This window comes from Podarcis filfolensis (assembly GCF_964270895.1).
Source record: "Podarcis filfolensis genome assembly, chromosome: 7".
Taxonomy (NCBI): domain Eukaryota; kingdom Metazoa; phylum Chordata; class Lepidosauria; order Squamata; family Lacertidae; genus Podarcis; species Podarcis filfolensis.
In genome coordinates, this window is record NC_139603.1 from 71,459,151 (window position 1) to 71,482,200 (window position 23,050).

A 23,050-nucleotide genomic window follows, 5' to 3' on the forward strand; every position below is an offset into this window, starting at 1 on the left:
GAGAAGGGGACGAGAGAGGACGAGATGGTTGGATAGTGTTCTCGAAGCTACCAGCATGTGTTTGACCAAACTGCGGGAGGCAGTGGAAGACAGGAGTGCCTGGCGTGCTCTGGTCCATGGGGTCACGAAGAGTAGGACACGATTAAACGACTAAACAACAACAACAAACCCCAGAATGAGCATCATTTCCCCCCCCCACTGCAGTTTCAGCTTATTGTCCCCCAACTGGTCCATTGCTGATTGCAGGCAGTAATTGAGCACATCTGCAGCTTCATCTGGATATGATAAAATAAATACTGATGACACCTCACCCAGCATCTTCTTTTGATAGTATCAGGACAAAATGGAGTCTTGTGGATCACCATAGTGTGATCTTATACTATGGAAGAGTAATAATATTTTGGGTACCAACTTCTGGAACTGATTGTCAAGATAGGGACAGAAGCCTGCAGTGCAATGCCTCCAGTTCTGACCCCAGATGGTTCGTCCAGAGGGGATACCATGGTTACTGGTATCAAAGGCTGCTGAGAAGGCCAGGGGAATCAACATGGTTGCATGTTGTGCACTCTCACCTGGAATCACAGTGGCCAAAGGTAGTGTTGTACCAAACCCTAACATGAAATCATATCTAAATAACCTGCTTCATCCAAGATGCCTTAGAGTTGTATGACCACCATCCACTGGAACACTTTATCACAAAAAGGCATATTGGTAACTAATTGGTATTTGGTACGGTTGTCTGGGTCTGGTGGGCCCTTCTCCAAGAATGGTTGCTCAAATTCTTCTTTAACATGCAGCTCACAGCGAATCGCAAAGCCCAGGACCCAGTCAGCCAGCCGACCCAACGTTGGTTGCTCTTATAAGTCAAGATGGGTGAGGATGAATCCTAGAAAGTTTTGCTGTAAGGGTGCCAACATAAAGTAGTTACCTTCAAAATCATCCTTAGTTCCCTGTGGCTTCACAGGATCAACAAGAATGTTTGAAGGCAGAAAGTTGCATTAAACTTCTGTGTTGCGCTGATGGTTATCATGTTTTAATATGTGGTAGTGAAGTTATCTGAATTTTTTTAGAACACATAATAAAAATAGATAGGAAGAACATTTCCCTTCGTTTTACTGAAGGGTTTCCTAAAGGAACCAACAAACAAATTCACACCTGTTTTTTTTTTAAAAAAACACACACGGTAATAATTGCTGCAGTAGTTTTAAGTTTGAACTTCTGCCCCCAAAGTGTCCTATAAGAAACACAGCATGATGCAAGCACTGTGACTATTTGGTCTCCACACCGAGAACAGTTTAAAAGCTTAATGAAAACTTATGATTTTTATTGTTCCACATACTTAGTTGAAAGGACATTCAAAATAGCCATAATTCTAACTAATCTTTTGCCACAGCTGCAGGCACCTGATACCAGAATGGGGTTTGCACTCTTAACTTCCTGACTAGGAAACTCAACAAATGTGAGGCTTCTGTTATGAAAAAATTGGCGCCATTGGTTCCAGATGAAGTGTTTTGCAATTTCTATTTGCTATTCATCGTAGTTTTTAGGACTGTTTCTACATAGCTTGTTTCACTATTTCTCTCCCTCCGTGCATGACCTTAGTTCACAAATAAAGATCCTTCGTTTGATAGACAGTGGCAAAAGAGCACACCATGAGGTCAAATTCACGGCTGCTTGGAACATCCACCTGCAATACTTGTGTGTGAAAAGATAGTGTCTGCATTTACTTTGCCTAAGATGAAAGTAGGACCTTGTTTGCAATTTCTTTTCTGGCTGCCCTCCCCCTTAAATGAGAAAATAGAATAGAAGGGGGGAAAGTAGGAAAGTCTGTCCTGAGTTTGGGCTACCTTAGTTAAATACAATTTGTGCAGGGTCTGAAACCATGCTTCTTAGAATACTCAAATGTGCCCATTTTAGAGCGTTGACACAAAATGTATACCAAAGGGGACAATAAGCTAGAGGGGAATATCCAACACGACACCTTCTAGATGTTGTTGGACTTCGCTTCCCCTCATCACTGACCATTTGCTGTGTTGGCTGGGGCTGATGGGAGTTGGGAGTTCCAACATTAAACAGAGTATCACAATTGCTACCCCTAGAGTTGATTTGCAAGGAACACTTCCTTTTTTGTTATTACTAAAACTTTGATACACGTTCTTGTTACCTTTATTGGCTATTGCCTTCCATCACCTTCCTTTGGTACATCATGATTGCTTCATCACTGTTCAAAACAGTAATAAACTGTTCAAAAGTCACTTTCTAGGTTGTAGATTTAGTCAATTAAGGGCTTAATTTCTCTGCATTGCATAACTCCACAGGAGTGCAAATTGCATTATGTGGTTGAAGCTCAAAAGAATTACCTTGTTTATAAATTGTAGGGTTGTTTGGGAGTGGGGTGTCTTTTTTTTTTTAACTGACTACAGGATATTTTTGTAGCATGAAACCTGGGTTCTGTCTATGTGTCCTGGTATCTCTCAAAACATTGCTGAAGAAGTGTTGATATGGTACTTTAGTGTTGTGTTAAGCGAGACTGCTGCCAAATGAGCTTCTCAGTTACTGTTCTCAAATAAACATCACTCAGATTTTGGTTTCCAACTTGAAAGAAAACTGTGTTTTTTACCTCCCCCCTTTTCTTTGTGTTATTCTTAAAAATACAGTTTTGTCTTCAAGAGCTAAGACGGCAATTCCCTGGGAGCCATAGAGTTAAGCGGTTAACAGGCATGAGATTTGAAGCCATGGAGAGGTAACTAAATTTTAAAAAATCTTTTCCAGACACTGCATTAAAAAAAAAATCTGCCACAATCAACATTTCTGTGAAGGGAGTAAATTCTGTGCACATGGAGATAGGGTTGTCACTTGTATACAAATAAACTTTGGCATGGAAATATTTTAGAGAATTTGTTATAGTTGTTACATAAGACACTTTTAAAAATCGCTGTACATAGTTTCTAAAATGTATTAACCATCTTAGACTACAATAACACAGTCACTTTCTTTCAGTGGTGTTCCTTCTTCATAAGATAATTTGATCTACTCCAGTGTAGATTTGGAATATTGGGGATTTATGATTCTTTCTAAATAAGTCTCTCTACTTTAGATTTTAGAGAAACAGTTGAAAGCTGTTTCTGATAGTGAAATAAACGGTTTCTGATAGTGAAATAAACGGGACACTAAAGGGACTCTTAGCTTCACATAGTTATAATCATAAACAGGTCCTCAGTATTTTAAATCTGCTGCCCAGATTTGGGCCACAAAATTCATTAAAATGTTTCTGGAGATGACAGTGGTGTGTGTGAGAGAGACAAGCTTGATAAAGGTGTGAGAGAAGCTGAGACCTCTTAAAGTCATTTTTAAATTGTTGTTGGCATCTGTCTGGCCTGAGAAACCATAGAGGGCACTTCCGGGAGTGAAGTCAAGTTGCTGGAAAATCACAGCACCTGCTGTGGCTGCAGAGAGCAGTAACTTGTAACTGCTGCCTCTCACATTGTTTTTGCTATGTTAGCAGCACCGCAGTGACCTCTCTGGGGGGTGCAAGCCTGGGCAGTGTGCATGGAGGTCCTGGGCTGCCCGGACAACAAGACTCTCTTCTTGGCTTCGTTTATGTGTTCCAAAGGAAAGCAAGCAATACATTTGGCTCCAACTTGGCTGCAGGAGTTGATGGAAGCAGGCCATACAAGATGCCACCCAACCGTCTTAGGGACTCCACTCCCGATTTGTGTAGGCTTTACTCTTTAGGCTTTTCTTCTCCCAAAGGTGTCCCACAAGGCAGCAGGTAGCATTCCCATCAGGAAACGTAGATTGTATGTACTGGAGGTAAAACAGAATGTAAGCATGTGACATGGCTGCCTGCTTTCCTGCAAACTGGAGTTCCCCTTGCCCTAGTGTTGTCTTTAATACTGGGTCTGGAATATGGCAAGGGGAAGCATTTGAAAATGTGACATATGTTTGAAGGCTGTTCTTTGAAAGGATTATTGGTGCAAGCGAGAATATTCTGGTGATGAAGAAGAGAAGCCATGCTTCAGGGACAGAGTGGGCCAGAATCAACTTATTTGTTCTGCTAGCAGAAACCAGAGCAAAGACTCCCATGAGTGTAACAGGGCTTTCTTAGCTCTCCTCCCTAGTCTTATCACTATATTGAATTCCACCCAAAGTTTCTGTTTAAATTATTGGCATCTTTGTGAGAAGGGCTTTCTAAATTTTGCAGAGTGACTGCTAATCAGAGTATATAGTACTGACTGAGTGGATCCTTTGTGTGATCCAGAATCTTGAAGCTCTTGTCTTTGTTGTCTTGGCCAGAAAGTAAAGCTGATGATACAAGTATATTTTTATTTATTTTTAAGATTCATAGCCCATTACTTTGAAATCAAATGATCAAGACAGCTTAGAACAGTTTTTCAGTAATGGAAAACAATAAACAAACCCACCCATGGGGTTACATCATCATTATCATTTTAGTTGTATCCTGCCTTCCCATAGTTAAAAACCATGCTGAAGGCAGCTTACAGCATGAAAGGATTTACATAATTATAAATATAACAAAAGTAATCACAAACAATACAGAAAACACATTGAAAAGTACAACCAAATTTGAACACAATGAAGTAAGGTGTTGAACAGAGTTTACCATCCAGGTTGAATCATGTGCAATGATTCGCACATGCAGAGGGGTGAGTTTTGAATCTTGAATGTATTTCCATTCAGTTTAATGGAACCTGGTGTGCACCAGTTGTGTCCCTGTGCGTCTTTTGCTGGGTTGGGGTGCGAGGCTCTATATGGAGTTGCTAGAGCTCTGATGAATTAAGCTGCAAATATTTTGTTTGTGCCTTATAACAGGTATGATGATGCAATCCAGCTATATGACAGGATTTTACAAGAAGATTCAACTAATACTGTAAGTTGAACAGATAAATGACATTTGAGTTGCATACTTCCTGCCAGTACTGTTGAACTTCCTGGGTTAAAATTTTTGAAGTGGGAAATATCTGAATTTAATATATTTCTTTGATAGTGTACTGAGTTTATATCAATGTTTCTCACCTATACCAATATATGTAGCACATTTCAGAAGGCAAATTAAAGAACAACAACAGTTCAGTGTATTATTTTCCAACTCTTTTGAAGTTTCCAGTTTGCAATTTTGAATTGTTATTTTTTTGTGAGAGGGAAGTGAAGTAGATCTGCACAGTTTGCTGAAACAAGTAGAAAAAGTGTTGTCATGTTTCCCAATCAGAGATTAAAACAGTTTCAATTTCCATGGCAAATAACTGAAAATCTGGCCTGGATCTAGAGATGCCCTTCCAATCTCAGAAGGGCCTTTCATCCAGCAGTATTCAGCAGAGGTGAGTGAAATGGGGGAGAGATAGTTCTCACTGCCCTTCCCACCTCCCCACCACAGTCTGGACTAAATGACTGGAGAACACTCAAAAACAGCATGAGAGGTAGTACATGGGTTTATAGTGAGGAAGGTGAATCGATGAACATTGTCTCCTTTCTGTTTGTTCATGGAAGGCCACCTTTGGCTCCAACCCTTTGTTCTCAGGAATCTATCTGACTAATTTTCTTGTTCAGTTTAATTTAAATGGGCCCAGCCTTCAGTTTAATATAAATAGTCATAGCCTTCCATTTTATAAGTGGATTAGAGAAGTCAAGGCATGTATTTATTTTTAGCTTTTAGGGCTAGTCCTGCTAATGAAGATGATAGAATGTGTACTCATGCTCATTTTACCTGTCTATGTTAACTGTAAAATGTTTCCTGGAAATTTTTAGCACTGAACGCTGGTAACTTTGATTGGAGGCTTAATTGCCTTATTCTTGGATTAGCTGTAAATGAAGAGGCAGCTTTATAGGGCCAGTTATTGTTTGAAAGGTTGAAATCATGCTTTCCTATTACTAGATTGGAGGTTTAAATGTGAGTTTTATTTAACCATTTTTTCCCTTTCTGAGTTGAGACAGGGAAGCAGCTGTAAATTAAAGACAGTGGGTTGATTGGAACTTTACTCATGGAGCGTTGGTCTTAAAAATCTTTATTGGTTTGGGAGAAAAAAATGGATCTAAATAATTTTGTTAGCTGAAAATAAATGGTCCAAGTTGCAGTCAGTTTTGTAGCTTTTTAAAAACAAGTCCAGCTGAACATGGTGAACCCAAAGTAGTAATTTTGATGAAAAGCAAAACTCCTTTCAGTGCATTCTCAATATGAGCAGTTGTCATATTGGGGCCAGTTGAAAATATTGTTTAATTTGAATTCATGCATTATGCCAGTTGCTTTGTATAGAGAACATGATTTTTTAATAGTCCAGGGAGATAGGTAATACGGAAATACATTCACATGCTGTCTACAAGGTTGTAAAAAAATATTTTTTTCATACTATGTGTTGTGACAGATATCTAATGGACAATGAAGCCTCCAATAAACAATAAGATATAATGCCTTCTGGAAACATTTTTAAAATGGCACTGTTCATTTCACGCCCATCTTCGTACTTTTATATTATTTCTGCTGACTATGAATCCTCTCTTACTGTTTCCAAAAGCATCCTAAATTTGCCAGACAGTAATTCTGAAAAGAGTACTATTACATATTGAAATATTAGAACATCTGATTACTTGCATTTCTTACTCTTCTTAAAATTTGTATAATATTGAGGAAATTCCTATTATTTAGGTCCTGGCTAGTTTGATTTTTGTATTCTAAAGAATGAAGGTTAAGTAGAAAGTTTTGATAAATTGTCAGGTATTGGAGTTGTTTATATGTCATCTACCTGTTAATTATTTCCATGTGCACATATGGCTGCTGTAGGAAAATAAATGCTTCATGGTTTTAAACTGAAACTATTGCTGAGTTTGTCTTGGCACTAACTTGAGCTTAAAGCAGTCTCTTCTGGTGTGCTGACACATGGAGTTGCTTAGATATATTAAACATTTTCTCTTGTTTGGCAAGTGAAACATAGACTTTTGTTCACATAAGTCATGTAAAAATCATGCATTGCAGGAGCTGACAGTTTGAAACAGGAAAGATAGGGGCTGCACAAGGATTAAAAACAACTTTAATATCCAACAGCTTTTTCCATTAGGGTACAGAGAGTTGTAAACTAGGTTATGTAATAGAAAAGTGCATCCTAGCGCCAGTCATTATTGCATTCTACAGCTATGAAATGAAGATGGGAGCAAACTTTTTAACATTCGTTAAAGACTTCAGTTTCTAAATTAATATGAAAGGGTCATTTAAAACCCTAAATTAAAAATGAGGCACTTGAAAGTCATAGTTCAGGTGCTAGGCAAGGACCATGTAGCCTTGACATGTGGTGAAAAAACAGTTGTGAGCAATATGTCTTATGTATGTCCAGGTTCTGTTATAGTCCATTAGCTTCAGCCAGTTGAATCCTTGGAAAGGAATTCATCTCTTCCTCCAAGCTCTTGATGTGCGTCTTTTAGATTTCCAGTTTGAAAATTCACTGCACCAAGAGTGTTCTCCAAAAAGTGATCCTGAGTTACTGGAAAAAAGCAGATGAAGTTGGGTTCTGAAAGTCAGTCATATCAGGAGAAACTGACTGAGTGAGAGAAAATGAGTGCAGCATTTGGTTTCCCATATCTCCTGGTCTTAGGGATTTTAAACTTCTGGAAATGAGTCATTGCTTCCTACCTCCCTAAAAAGTTTCAGTCATTTCAGTTAGAGAAAATCTTTCAGTATTGTGTACCCATCATAATGCATGGATCAACAAAAAGGTGGTAATCCTTTAAAATGTTTATTTACTATATGAACTTGAGATATAAATTTGTTTTTCAACGTTTAACAAATATAAGCAACAACAATTATTATAGTAAAACGTGGAAGTCCTAGCACTGTGTTACATATACTGCTGTGTTTCAGGGTTTTTTATGCTTAACACTGGTTTTCTGACATGCTAATAATTTTAGTAAATTGAGAAGTATTCAAGTCTCAGTTGTGCTCTCCAGTGTTCTGCAAATTCATTGCTTTACATATTCGTTTTTGGAACAGTTAACATATAAAGAAGAAGCACTTGTATAATATATTTTTATAATTAAGGCATAATAAAGATTCTGAGTAAAAGGAAATCATACTCTTTCAAAATGTTCTTTGCTTTGTTTCTCTCACAAAGCAAGGAGGACAGATGATATATATATATATATAACAGATAAAATTAAGACTCCTCCCTGTCTTAATTAATAGCATTAATGTATGAAGCAAGTATGTTATTTCATAGTTTGGGACTTTGCAAATAATAGGGAGTAAGTATGATAATCTTTTAAAAGTCCAGAATCAAATATGTGTTAGATTCAGATGTACATGCATATTAAACTTCAGTATTGTATTCTGAGTATGTTAAAATGTAGACTGACTGTTTCAGCTATTGCTTTTTGATGTTCCTTTGATGAACCTACTTGCTTTTTATTTCAAATGTTGGTCACAGGACAGATACTGGTCAGTGGGTGCTGAACACGGAAATATTGTCCAAATTGTATAACAAAAATTATTCCAATAAGCCTAAAATGGTCAATGTCTGTATTAAGACATTTATCCAAAGATCTCAGGGCGGTTCACAGCATAAAGATACAAGTGATCAGGAGGGAATCTCTACCCTGTCACCGTTAATGTCAAGCAAATGTACTTTTACTGACCTGTCCACAACCACCAGTGCAGTGACACCAGTAGTGGCTGTGATGTGCCGTGGTACTGCTTTACATTGGAGTTGGGCTCTTTGATTTTATGAGCTACTATGCCATCATCATGCATACAAGTACATGTGTGATCTGTGTTCCATGCCAAGGAGCTTTCTTCCTTTGGCAACACTTATTTTTAATACACGGCTCCTGGAGGTTTGCCATGAAACTATTGAGTCCAAAGTAAAAAAATTCCTCACCCCACCATAATGGTATCTTCCTTAACATTACAGAGATCCAGAGGAATCCAGTGTTCCATCTTTGGAGAAATAACTTAATCTTCACTTTAAAAAGCAATGTTATGAGCAATGTTAAGGATTACAGGTTTACATATTTTCTGCTTTGTTTTGTGTGTTTTTTCTTTTAAATTCAATCTAAAATGTTGCAGAGTTCTTTCTCATGAAAGTCATCACCTTCAAAATCCCCTCCTGGTAAAAGCTCATTCCAAATTTAGTGTCAGTTTCTCTTGTTAATCAAATGCAGAAGTTGACACATGTTCAAATCCTCACTTCACTTTGAGTCTACTTAATGCTATTTTTTTTTTAAAAAAAGAATCATGACAAATGGAGGATTAGTTCTTGAGCCAAATTGGGGATTATTGGCCTTTTTTAAACGAATAGTTTGGAATGGTTCATTGTTTAATAAAGAAATATGGGATATACTAAAGCACCTTGGCTCATTTGATACTAATTATAGCATAAGTGTTCCTTTAAGATGACCTATATCTTTCCATTAAGAATGATGGCTTTACAGAGCCAGCCAGTAATCTCTGTAGGGTTTTGTTCTGAATGCTGGGAAATGGATAGGGGGAAATTCTATGTCACCAGTTCTGCACGGTCAAGCAAAACGGATCTGGTTGCAGACACATTTTGACCAGGTCCTGAAGTACATTTTTAATGAAAAGCGGGGGCGGGGGGGAATCCTCTTGTATGTCAGACTAGTTCTCAAGAATCTCTTGTTTTGAGATGAATTCCAAATACTTTTACAGACACATTCTAGCTTATTGAAGTGAATCATTTTCTCACTTTCCTACCCACCTAGTGAAGAATACTATCTGAATACTTTTCCGCTGGTGGCAGTTCCATGAATCAGTTGTCATGCAATTAGAGATGAATGGGTTTCCTGTTTTTGGTTATTTTTAAAATATATATTGTTCTACATTTAATGCAACAGGTAATGGAATACATAGTAGGACAGAAATAATAGTTTCTGTTGGAATGATTAGAAGATAGACAGGTTTGATCTCCACAAGAATTTCTGCAGGTTTAAAAAAATTATGTGAAGCTTGAGTTAAACAGTACTGACTTCGCTTGAAAAGACTATAGACAGTCGAGTTTGGAGCAAGTCTGCTAAGTAAATTGCATCACCTAAATATCATCTTAAGTATTCCAAACAGTTTTAGCTAAATTCATTATACTACTGGAATAGGATAAAAAGCCTGTTCTTCAAACCACCATCAGTAAGCCAAGAACAAACCTTGGCTATAGGTTCAGACATAACACAAAGCAAGGGATTATGGTTTGTTTCTCCCCAGCATTAGTGGGGAGGAGTAAAGTGGGTGTGATTGGCTTGTGAATGACCAACTGTTAACTGTGATTTATTGTGATGTCTGAATGCTGCCAGTTTGTATGTCCTATAATATAGGAACAGTAGGTTGTGCTTTCTCTTTTAAGTATGGATTGTGCAAAGAATACTGAACTGTAGTTCACATCAGACCTTTTATGCGTGTTTGTGTGTGTAGGGAGGGAGAGAGCGAGAATAGTTATGGCTTTTTCAATACAGCAGTTAGTTTTTATTTTGGAAATTGCAGTGTATGAAATAGCTTTGATTCTCTAAACCTGCCAGTCAATTCCATGTTTTTACAACTAGAGGGTATCCGTTCTTCCATTAGGGATGGTGGGTAGTATAATAGAATGGGGCACAAACCATTTTATGTCTGTTTCTGGCAGTATACCTATAAGCAGTCAGGGCTCTAGATGTTTGGGGCTATGATCTGACTTGGATTGTTGAAGGAGATGAACGGCGTCACATATTTAGGGGGGTGTAATAAATGCCTGATTACTGTGGAGTCTCTTCAAACTGGCGATATGCAAGTCAGTTGGCCAAGCACAGAAAGGTATTTTAAGTTATAACAACAGAAGATCTATCAAGTTCAGAATTTCACAAAGTTTCAAAGAAAAGCCCCTTCAATAAGAACATAACATGGGCTTTCATTATAGACAATGTAACTTAATATATCGCTATCTAATGCAAATAGACAATATAACTTTAATATATTGATATATAGCAGTAGTGTTTCACTACTGAAAACATATTTTGAAGGGGTGTTTTTTAAAAATTTATTTTTGAGGGGATTGAGACTGCTGAAAGAAGCGGGGTATTGAACAATTAAAATTCCTGGAGTTCACGAAAGTTGCTTGGTTGTAGAGCAAGGAATTCCATCTACTGCATGATACAGGTGACCTTAGAACCTGGTATTACACACTCTCGACCAAACTTTGTAGTCCTCTGATGTGATCAAATGTCAGCTAGGAGTTCGTGCAAGATAATGATCAGTTTATACATGTGCTCTAGAAAAGGATATAAGGTTTCCCTTAGCAGGAGGGCTTAGGGGTCTGAATGGCTTCTGTTGTGTGGGAATTCTGTGGTTTACAAATAGAGCAGCAGCCGCTGGAAAGTCTGATTCCAAACCATTTGAGGAGGCCCTCCTTGTGTGTTTCTGAAGGAATGGCATTCAGAGGTGGAAAGAAAGAACCCCTCTCATGGTAATGAACTGTCAGCTCTGCGGCTGTAAGTGAAGTCAGTTTTTTAAAAGCTGGATCAGTTGGCTCAGTAATTTGCCTGATGGCTTATGTTCCCAGACTAAAGTTTTAGGGTGTGACTCTTTGTTTCCCTATTATGAAGTTGTTAATTTGATGAAATAGCTGCCCGGTAACTTGAAGGTGAAATAGTTGTGTTAGGGAAACTGAAATGTTACAAAATTTTGTGTACTGTCAGAAAACCTTTGTACAGCATTGTTGTCATTCGCACCATGCAGAGGCAGCTTCAGCGAACCAAGACGTCTATTTAGTTATGTAATGCTACTTTAAATATAATATTTTTTTTCAAACCTGGGGGAAATTGTAGTGAAATGTCCTCAGTGCCTGGCTATCCCTGAGACACAGCACAAGAACTGATAGGATGGCAGACCTTGGACTGCATAAAGATTAGCATCCCCTGCTGCGTTGTAATTATCAGAATCTGGACAGTCACTTATTTGGCTGAAATGATTCCATACAGTTTTCACATGAAAAGTAAAACCTACGCAATGTGACAGCAAGAAGTTTTAAATCTCTCAGCAGGATGTCATAGGGTATATTTATAAACTCCAGCTGAGCAGTTGCTCTGCAGTGGAATTCCTCCGGCATTGAGATAATAATTTGCACAGTCAAATTGCCTGCTTCACAAAAACCCAGGGAATTATGAGCACATAATCCTCTGTTAATGTCAACCCACAGGCAGCAAGAAAGCGTAAGATTGCCATTCGAAAAGCCCAGGGGAAAAATGCAGAAGCCATCCGAGAGTTGAATGAGTATCTGGAACAGTGAGTGTTTTATAAGAATACGTATTGTGTTTTGCTATTCTGATAAATCTTTTTTAATTAAAATGGAATTTACATTTGATTTACTACTTTTTCTTCCCTGCTGTTCATTTTGCAGAATTCTCCATGTTTTGTTTTGTTTTTAGATTTGTTGGTGATCAAGAAGCCTGGCATGAACTCGCAGAACTTTACATCAATGAACATGAGTAAGTTATTTGCAAAGCGTAAAACTAAGGGTGTGTTTTTTTTATGTATAAGGAAGAAACTAGTAACTAAGGCATCTGTTGGAAAATAAACAATTTCATTTTAGTAGGATAAGCAATATCCTAAGTAGCCTTTTGTGGCTGCCAGGTCCCTTTATTTTCTTTTTTATTTAAATGACAGAAAATTGTTTTTGTGTTTGTTTTAATAGTGATGGGAAAAAATTTCACCTAGTAGGTGAAACTGTCTGGGGGGGGGGGGGCGGGACAGCTACAGACAGCTAGGGCTGACAGGTTAGCAACATTACTTAAATTGTTTTATGCTCTATATTTAAGGAGTGGCATGCATGAACTGCATGTAAGGTTTAGGCATTTTCTTCTTTGAGGAATCATACCAATGATATGGTTTGAAAGTCTACTCTAGTGCTTTCTTCACAATCTGCAAGTTTAAAATGGGTATTTGCTCTCCTGGGTAAAAGACACCATGCAGTCAAGAATGTTGAGTGTTGGACGAACTTTCTTATTGGATATTTAATGTTTTTGTTAGCTTTTTATTGCTTTAGTGACAAGAGGAAATCCCAGTGTGAGTGGATTAGCTCAAAGCCTTAGTTCAAGTTTTCTAATATCACGGCATTAATTCTGACCTTCATTCCATGGCAAATAATTGTGGTTTTCTTCCGTCTTTATTTTTTCAGCCCAGGTCTAAATTGTACTACGATATTTCCTTCCTTCCTTTTCAGAGAATAGACAAATAATGAGATTCTCAGGAGAAAAGGCAGCCATTCCATTGGGTTTCAAAAAACAGCTGTTTCTCACAGTAGAAATAACGTGACCTATTTGACAATAGAATTTAATAGATAATTTTAGTGTTCAGATTTCCAATGTGTGTCAAGAAATTGTCTTGCAACAAACATCCTGATATTTTTGTGCAATGTTTAGTACTATAATAAACTTTGTGGTCTCAATTTAAGTCATACTCAGAGAAGACCCATGGAAATCAATAGGCAATTAAGTCACTAATTGATTTCAGAGTGACTTTGAATTGACGACAAAATGGCAGGAAAGAAAGGGGCAGTAGCCACCCCAACAGATAGAAGGAACTCAAAACAGGAGGAATTTAAACTAGATATTGCAGAAATCCTGGTGGAAATTAGGAAAGACATAAAAGATACTGAAAAAATTTTAGACAATAAACTTGATAAAATAGAGGAAAAAATTGATAGATCAGCGGCAGAATTAAAGGGTCAGCTAGGAGAGGTTAAAATAAAGTCACTAATTGATTTCAGTAAGTCAACTGAGGATCAAGTAGGATGCCACTTTTACTATTTAATTAAGAGTCAGCAAAATGTATGGAATTCATATTAGTTTGCTTACAGCTCGAACATCAGACTCTTATACAACCTTAAAGAGTAATAATTTTATTGTGGCAGAAGCTTTCCTGTACTAAAGCCCGCATAGAAAAAAAGGCTAATGTGCACACACACACACACACACACACACACACACACATTTTCTTTTTTTTTTTTTTTTAAATAATATTTATTAAAATTTTTCAAAAATACAAAAAATATCACTTTACGGGACTCCCCCCTTCCCCCACCCCTACCATATTCCCCTTTCATATTGTTGGCCAAACAAGTTCCCCATTCAAATTGAAACTTAATTTGTTTTACAGTAAAAAAAAGAAAAAAAAAAAAAACCCAGTGTTCTTTCCCCAAGACCCACCCCATGTCATTCCACAATTTCCATTTTTTAATAAAAGAAGCACCCCAGATAATAGAAACAGAAAAGGTAGAGAATAAAAAAAATATAATGAATAATAGACCAATTCAGCAAAAAATAACCAAGTTGGCAAGCCTTTGGAGTTTTAGTTCTCCCCCCCCTGTCCCCGGTTTAATTTCCCCCTGACCATCAACCCCTGGTGTCTGCCTGGAATTCTTAAGACCATAAATCACAACTTTTCCCCAACTCCTTGCTGGCTTTTTCTTTTTTAAAATTAAAAATAAATTTTTTTGAAAATCAAAATTATTATTATTATCATTATTTTTCAAAACTTTAACTTCAGTCTTTAATAAAACTGTAATAGAACTCCCTCCATTGTTCTTTCCAGGTTGTAGTCTGATTTCCCTTTGTTCCGCTGCTAAAACGTTGTAGTTCGAAAGTTTGGTAAGTCTGCAGGGATGGTTGTTATTCAGGGGCAAAACCTTACGTTCAGTCCCTTCCTTTCTTCAATAGAAAAATCTATTGTCTCCTTTAAAAAAACAAAAAAGAAAACACCCTGAAGACGAGATGTTATTTCCGTTTTGCAGCTTTCCCAGAAGATAACCAGTCCTGTAAAGTTCCATTGGTGTTTTTCCACTTTCCCAATCCTTGTAATGTCCCGAAACTCCTCAAGGGGGATTGTTGTATCTTTGTTTCCTCTAATCCAAAAGTCAATTTGTTATCCATATTCGCCATTTTGTATCCAAATTTTAACAAGTTGTAGCAAATTGTATCAAATTTAACCAGCCAAGTTCTCATAATAAAATCCACTCCGCTTTTCGACTTTGACAGCTATTTTGACAGCTGTCAAGATCTCCGACTCCTTTCACCAGGCTCTCTCTTCAGTCACCCCGGTTCCCAGGGGGGGGGGTTGCGTTTCCCTTCTCCAGTTCCTCCTCCAGCACAGTTCTTGTAGTTCCCCATCGTGAAATTTTGGATTTTTATCAGCAATGCAAGCCTTTTTGGGTCTTGGTTTCCCCGTCCTTGTTTTGGAAAGTTTACAATAGGGAGGGGACTGACTTCCTTTTTGGATCCCCCCCGCTCGTATCCAATTCGAAAAAAAAAAATTTTTTTTCCTCCTTTTGAACCCGATTTCCAAATTTACTCACGGGTTGTTGTTGAAAAGTCCGAATTTTCAATGGAAGAAGTCAGCGCTCTCCGCCGAATGGCATGCGGCTTCGCTCAGCAGGGGAAGCAGAGAACTCAAGGCACCACGCTTCTCCCCGGCACCCGATCCGTAGCCTTTAAAAAGGCTCCTTCACGAGTCGGGAGGGCGCTAACGGTGCAAGCCGAGTCTCCATGTCCACGGCCTCCGTGGCCGTGGTTTCTAAGGGTCCCCGCATCGCCGGTGCGGTAGAACCCAGCCCCTGCCGAGCAGACTCCCTCCGGAGCTCGGAGGGAGTCCGCCATTCGGCGATGGCGCCAACCCGGAAGTCCCCACACACACACATTTTCAAAGTTTGTAAACATCAGGGGGGAAAGGCAGGGGGGATAAAATTAGAGGTGACTTAAAAAATAATAATGAAATAAGAACTTATTAATGCAAGCACATTAAAATTTTTATAAAAGCCCACTTTACTTCTATCCAAAATACTGTTTTGGTAAATTATAAATACTTATGACAATAAACCAGAGGTGGGCAGCTTTTTTTCTGTTGAGGGCCACATTCGCTTGGCCATAATCTGTTCGGCTGCATACTGGCAGTGGCCAAGGCCAGAACCAATTATTATTTCTCTTTATCACACTTCCTTCTGTTTTGCATTGTGCCCCACCCCACCCCCACTTTTTCGGCTTTCTACCCATGGACTGCAGGTTCCCACCACTGTTAAAAAGCAAATAATATGAACACATACTTCCCATCTCATAGAAAGTGCTGTTTTGTCCTGTAATTACCAAGCCTTGCTTCTAAATGTTCTACGCAGAAAAGCTACAGTTTAGCAAAGAATAAAGCATGCCTAAGATAATTGGTTTTAAATGGGTTCAGCCGCACCTAGCGTCGTGCTTGATTGGGTAGTGTTCAGCTTAGTTTTACTCAAGAGTAGAGCTGTTGAAATTAGTGGACCTAACTTAATCATGTTCATTAACTCCAGCAGGTCTACTGTGGATAAAACTTATTTGAATACCACCCTTTGTCTTTAAATGATCTTGGTTAGTGTGTCCTTCTAACGGCAGAGAATGTGCCAAGGACAGATCTGTAATGCACTAGTGACTCACCTGTTGCTAAGAATATATAATTCCTAGGTGTCAGAGGATGTGGGCTGCATGAGCAAAGGTTTTGGCTAATGTCCATAGACTATTGCAATACTTTGTATGTAGATCGGCTTTGAAAACAGTCTGGAAAATGCAGCTGATCCAAACTAGGGTTGCAAGACTCTTAACCTGGCCTGTTTGATCATATTCCAGTGATTTACAAGATGCACTTGCTCCCAGTCCTATAGCTTAGGACCTAGGTATTTGAAAGAACACCTCCCACTTGTATTTACCTCATCCTTCCCCTTCAGAGGGAGATTGTCCAGGGTTTGTCAAATGAAGTGATGGGGTTGTAGTCCCGCAAAATCTAGAAGGCACAATGTTGACTATCCATGCTTCAAATCAATCCACCAGACCAAGAGACCATGGTGGTGACTGATATCAGATTGTCTTCAGTAAACAGCAAGGCTTTTTGTGTGGTGGCTCTGCTTTTAAAGGAGTTTTTGAAGGCCAGTCTGAGGTCTTGCTTTTAAGAGTAAAGGTGGTGCTTTTCTGTTCCATCCTTTGATGCTTATCTTTGCCTTTGTAAGCCTGACTGCTGCTTGCTCGTGTAATCATTTTGAATTTTAGCATCACTTTTGAAGGCTTTTAATTCTTCAGTTTTATCTAGGCTGATATAGGAACCATTGTTTGAAAGATAACTAGAAATATAATAACTAATTAGCAGAGTGTGGGTTTGGGGCTTGCATTTACTGCAGTAGTGTGCAATAGTGTCTTGAGTGTGCATTTTTACCTTCTGCCTTAGCAAAGGCTAATGGGAATGAAGGGCACCGATCTTAGCTGCCCTGGTGAAAATGTTTAGCAATACTTTAGGGAAGCTTTTAATGTTTGATGGATTACTGTATTTTAATATTTTGTTGGAAGCCGCCCGGAGTGGCTGGGAAAGCCAGCCAGATGGGTGGGGTATAAATAAATTATTATTATTATTATTATTATTATTATTATTATTATTATTATTATTATTAATGACTGGATAGTAAAACTGGCTTGGATCTAACCATTTTCCAGTTACAGTTTGCTACACAACTACTGGCGCATGTCTTTGAAACACTTGTTGGTCATATTCTTGTGAAATCATCTGTGCATGGATGTTGCTGGCAGCAGCTTCACAGCAAATGCACTCCTTTCCCAGCTGTTGCAATTGCAGGAATCACTGCTGGCTGTGTCCTTGCACAGCCTAGTTTCAGCCAGATGGATGGGGTACAAATAGTGTTGCCATATTTCAAAATGTGAAAATCTGGACACAAAAGTTGTTGGGCTTATTTATTTATTTATTTATCTATCTATCTATTTATTTTGCAAAATTAAGTTTTTGAGCTATTTTTAAGGAAATTAGCCAAAATCTACAATTCCGACATGCATTGCATACATACACCCAGATTTTCCCAGACATTTCAGCAATTTCTGCCCAGACACTTTCCTGTGTGCAAATAATAAAATTATTTTACTCACGTATTATTATACTCACGTTTCTCCACATGGCCCTATATGTTGGAAGGCGTGGTCATGAGAAAAAAAATGTCCCACACATAGTAGGTTCAAGTGTTGCATAGCAGGGGGGAGGGGAAGAGAGTAGAAGTGCGAACAAGTTTCAGGAGTATTTTCTCCTCTTCTGCTGTAGTGTGTAGAGTGGAACTGGTAAAGCTCATATATCGTGGGATAATGAGCCTCAGATGGGCCCTGGAGCCATGTGTCTTGCTTGTGAGTGAGGTTTGTGAGTCCCTCTTTGCATATTAATATCAGAAGAGTGTAAAGCATAAACTGCACTACCTGTGCTTTTGCTTTCTCTTCTGTATGAAGAAGAAAACTTTTAGTATAAAAATTTCACAACAGTGGTACCTCGGATTACATACGCTTCAGGTTACATACGCTTCAGGTTACAGACCACGCTAACCCAGAAATAGTATCTTGGGTTAAGAACTTTGCTTCAGGATGAGAACAGAAATCGTGCTCTGGTGGCGCGGCGACAGCAGGAGGCCCCATTAGCTAAAGTGGTGCTTCAGGTTAAGAACAGTTTCAGGTTAAGAACAGACCTCTGCAACGAATTAAGTACTTAACCTGAGGTACCACTGTATTGCTGTGCTCCTGTAACTGCACTAGTGGTGATAGTATTAGTACTAGTACTACTACTAATAATAATAGTAATAAGAATGGTGTGATTTTCTGGTTTTGTTCTTCAGTTATGCAAAGGCAGCCTTTTGCTTGGAGGAACTCATGATGACTAACCCCCACAACCACTTATATTGCCAGCAATTTGCAGAGGTGAGTATTTCAGGACAGTCTGGGTAGCTAGCAGTTGTCTTTGCTCAGCGGCCAGTTGGCAAGGCATGTTGTCCCTGCTGTCTGCCCACTTGTTGTCTCCCATGGCTTCTACTACATTCTTTTTTTGTACCACTGGCTTGCATCCTCATATTTGGTTAGCGGACTGTTGTACTGAGACGTTTTGTTTTCCAAAACAGTGGTACCTTGGTTTACAGCCATAATCTGTTCTGGAGGTCCGGTTGTAAACCAAAACAGGTTGTAACCCAAGGCATGCTTTCGCCAGTGGGGCCTCTCCCCAAAAATTGGTTGTAATAAAAAAAGGGTTGTAATCCCCCCAAAAAAGGGGGGGACACACTTCCAGGTTTGATGTGGTTGTAATCCAGAACAGTTGCAAACCAAGGTACCACTGTAATTGTCATCTTGGTTTGTTTTTTTAATAGTTTAGTTAAGCATCAAATACCCCTTACACCTTTTTATCTCCATTCTTCAAGCTGCATTAGTCTGGTACTGTTTTCACTCTCAGAGGAAAAGCTCGCGTTTGCATTTCTGGGATTTATTATAAGTGGAACAACTTTTCATCATGTTAAAGTAAACTTGCTCATCAATCTTGCATTTGAAATAGGTTAAATATACCCAAGGAGGGCTTGAAAACCTTGAGCTCTCAAGAAAATATTTTGCACAGGCGTTGAAGCTGAACAACAGAAACATGAGAGCATTATTTGGACTTTATATGGTGAGTATGAAGGCATTTAATCCCCCCCCAAATAATTAATTTGATATTTAAAGTTATGCAAGTGGAGTTGAGACAGAAAAACATGCCATGCTCCTTGATGCAAGTGTGATGTCAGGTGTGATGCATATCGGGTTTGGCTTGTTTCTTCCTAGCCTTAGCAAACTTTATATAACACCAACAAATAAAGCAACTTTTCTCTTCCTGTCATTATAGGCAAGCACATCTTAGTGTCATCGAAGTATTAAATCAGTTATTTAATTTAGCAATTCTATTTCAAGTACAGTACAAAAGTATTTAGCTGAAGCATTAAGGTAGCTAAAAATTCCTACTAATTAAATTGTTCTATAGCTTCTTGTAAATTTTCAATAGGATCTTAAAACGGATCCATTAGAGAGAAAGACTTGTGAATTTTTTTATACTCTTAGTGTAAACATGCCTCATTTTACTGCATGTAAAGTTCTGAGTATGTGCATGCCAAAGTACTTCCACCACCTTCATCCTTTTTCTTCTGGCTTTATTTTGGTACCTTCAAGAGTTCTGATACACTAAGACTTATTCTCTCCAGTGTGCATGATGACTTCCTATACAGATAAAATTTCAGTGCAAGAAAAACTGTCCTTAAACTATCACATCATAAGTGCACAGATCGGTTTCATTCTATGCCCAAGTACTGTACATTTCCATTCATACTCTTACATTGCAAGAGCCACACACATTGTTTTCACTTGTTATGGGTCAAGCTTCTCATGTGGTTTGCTGCTCTACTTGCATGTCAAGAATGGGAGCTAGGATATATGATCCTTCCTTTTCCCATTCCTCCTTCTGAATGTCCTGTTAGGGAGCTGGGCATGAGAACTCATTACCACAGAGAAGCAACAGTACTGAGGTTGCCTTCTTGACGATAAGTTCTTGGGAGATAAAGGCAAGACTATAATTGGACAAACCTCAAGCCTTTTTTGGGGGGGCCTCTTTTTTGCATTCAACTTAAAGAACTAAGTTTATCACCAAATGCACTCTGGGGTGAACCACTATTTGTATTCTTGTTGTGTTGTGCTAAGAACAGACGATGTGCATACAGCTGCTGTAGTGACAAAGCTTTCTTATATATAAAAAAGACATTAAGTAAAGGATTCTCGGTATTTGAAGTGCTGATTTCCAGCTTACACGCTTTTTATAATAGTGCTACAAATTCCTTTTAATGTTACTTAAACAGCAATGCTATGGAATTTATAAGAGTAGGGATACTTAACGATTAAAACATTTTTTTATTGCTGTCAGCATAGAGGATCAAATATTGACTTATGAAACTGCAGATGAAACCTTTCCCCTCTCAAGGTCTGTGGCGACCCTTGCTTTTACTACCTGTTGACAAGATTTGAGGTTCTGTAATGTTGCCAGATCAAATAACAATTTCCATAGAACTAGCAGTAAGGATGCGCCATCCTAAATGTTCGCATTTTCTGGAAACGAGAACATTCCTGCTTTGTGCATGTTAACAGCAAATCTTCTTTTGAAGTTGTTCTTACATTTTGTGTTTTAGAACTTGTAACTTAAATAGCATGATATTCATGCACATTCAGGCCTTCGGTTTTAGAAGTCTTGCTTCCAAGTTTTCTGAATTGTTAAGGGTATGGCTGGAATCCAAAGAGCTGCTTTAGACGCAACTCAGGGCTTGCGAGTGCATCGTGAACGTTTGAGTTTGTCTTTGAACAGCAGATCCCTATGCAATATATAGACCGATTTAGACATTGCCCTGCCTCTCAAAAGTGGTTTGCCAAGTGGCATGGGGAACTGCTGTTTGCAGAGATATTAAAAGTTCACTGCCGTGCCTACCTTGGAACAAAAGATAGACTAGCAGAACCACCATGTCCAATTTCTTACTTGCTTATTTTGTTATCAAAAACCATTAACTTAAAATGTATTGTAGTTTTTGCTTTAATGTGTTTTGTTTTAATACCTATGCTCACATTTTCCCCATTGCACTGTTTTATCACATTCCATGTGTATTCAGTATTCAGGTTTATTTTGCAAGATTCTGTTACTGATTTGTTTTTTTGTCTTCTTTCTAGTCTGCCAGCCATATTGCTTCCAATTCCAAGGCAAGTGCAAAAATGAAAAAAGATAATATGAAGTACGCTGGTTGGGCAGCAAACCAAATAAATAGAGCTTACCAGGTGAGTATTGTGTTAAAACTTTGATACGTTTCATGCACCATGTTACAATAGAACTTTTCACCTTGTTTGCCTATGTGGTAGGCAAGTGGAATGGGGAGGCAGGGGTGTGGGATAAAGTCATAAAGAGGCCATGCAGATTTCAGAGAATAACATAACATAAGGACAAAAGGAATTTTATTTTGTTTTTCATCTTTTTTAGAGGATATGAATATATTGCAAAAGTTGTCTAACCTTTGAGTGTATAGTCTGAAGGAATCCTTGTGCATCCATGTGTACATAAATTTAAGTGTCTGCTCAACTATAAATATAATTAATTTCTGGCAACATTACCATATACGGTAGCACCATTGCAGTTTGACTGGAAAGCCAGTAACTTACCTTAGTTTAATTTTTTAAAAAATTAGTTTGATAAAAAAGCTATTATTTATGAGATATTTGGTTGGATTTAATTGCTTAGCTTTAATCAGTCTTGAGATGTTTTGAACTGTTCCTCTGATTCTGTTAAATTGATGTTATATATAATTTATCTCTGAAGATCACAGTGTAAATTTGAAAACACTGCTTGTATTTTATTTCTCTTTTTTGTAAACTTATGGTCCAATTCCATAGTTATGTTGGAGCTGGATCAAAATAATTGCAAATTGGCCCCTCTCTCAGTTGATACTTACCAGAACAGTTCACATTTTACATAACTAAAATGTATTTAAAACAAATGTCAGAACTTCTTTGTGACTTCATATGTTTGTGATGTATTGCATACTTCAGCTGTATTTTAGCAGAAAAGTGACAAATACCATATCTAGCTGAAAACTGCAAGGGGAATTTCAGTATGCAAGATACAATTACGTAGATTAGAAGTTGGCCAAAATCTCAAGTTAACACCCTACTCGGGCAAAATGTACTATTAAGAATCTTTACTGAATAAAGACCAAATCCTGGTTGAGCTGTGCTTATTGTATGGTTTGGTCTGTTTCTATATTTGCACTGAAACTACTGAAGAGCCTGAAGCAAAAGGGCTGAAAAATTGGTAGGTGGCTTTCTTCACATTGAGCGAATCTGTTCTCAATAAGTACTATTCTGCTAAAGGTTGCTATCTTACAAATGAAAAAAAAAATGAATATGCCAAATGATTATTTTAAGGAGACTCGTATTCTGTATGGCAAAGGTGGCTAGTCCCCAGTTCAGGGGCCTGGTCCAATCTCCCAAGCAATTCTCTCCCCTCCCTCAAACCCTCCCCCCCCATCCATTTTGGCAGCTGCAGGAAAAAGGAAAATAAAATCAAGTAGACACGTGCGGAGGTAGGTAGAGCCCAGTGCCCTAATGGGGATGCCTGTTGATCTAGTTGTGTGGATCAGCTCAGGAGGGGCAGTGTGTGTGTTAATGAAAGAGTTTGGGATCACCACATCCACTT

The 23,050-nt window shown here is 38.3% G+C and overlaps 1 protein-coding gene across 1 annotated transcript in view; it reads left to right on the top strand.

Moving 5' to 3' along the window:
• Positions 1-23,050, top strand: part of EMC2 (ER membrane protein complex subunit 2) — a 41,192-nt gene that overhangs the window by 14,805 nt on the left and 3,337 nt on the right. Inside the window, exons 4-10 of the mRNA XM_083622292.1 lie at positions 2,658-2,743; positions 4,834-4,891; positions 12,177-12,262; positions 12,406-12,465; positions 18,651-18,732; positions 19,355-19,465; positions 21,535-21,639. Coding sequence (XP_083478418.1) covers positions 2,658-2,743; positions 4,834-4,891; positions 12,177-12,262; positions 12,406-12,465; positions 18,651-18,732; positions 19,355-19,465; positions 21,535-21,639 — 588 coding nt within the window. The remainder of the gene's footprint in view (positions 1-2,657; positions 2,744-4,833; positions 4,892-12,176; positions 12,263-12,405; positions 12,466-18,650; positions 18,733-19,354; positions 19,466-21,534; positions 21,640-23,050) is intronic.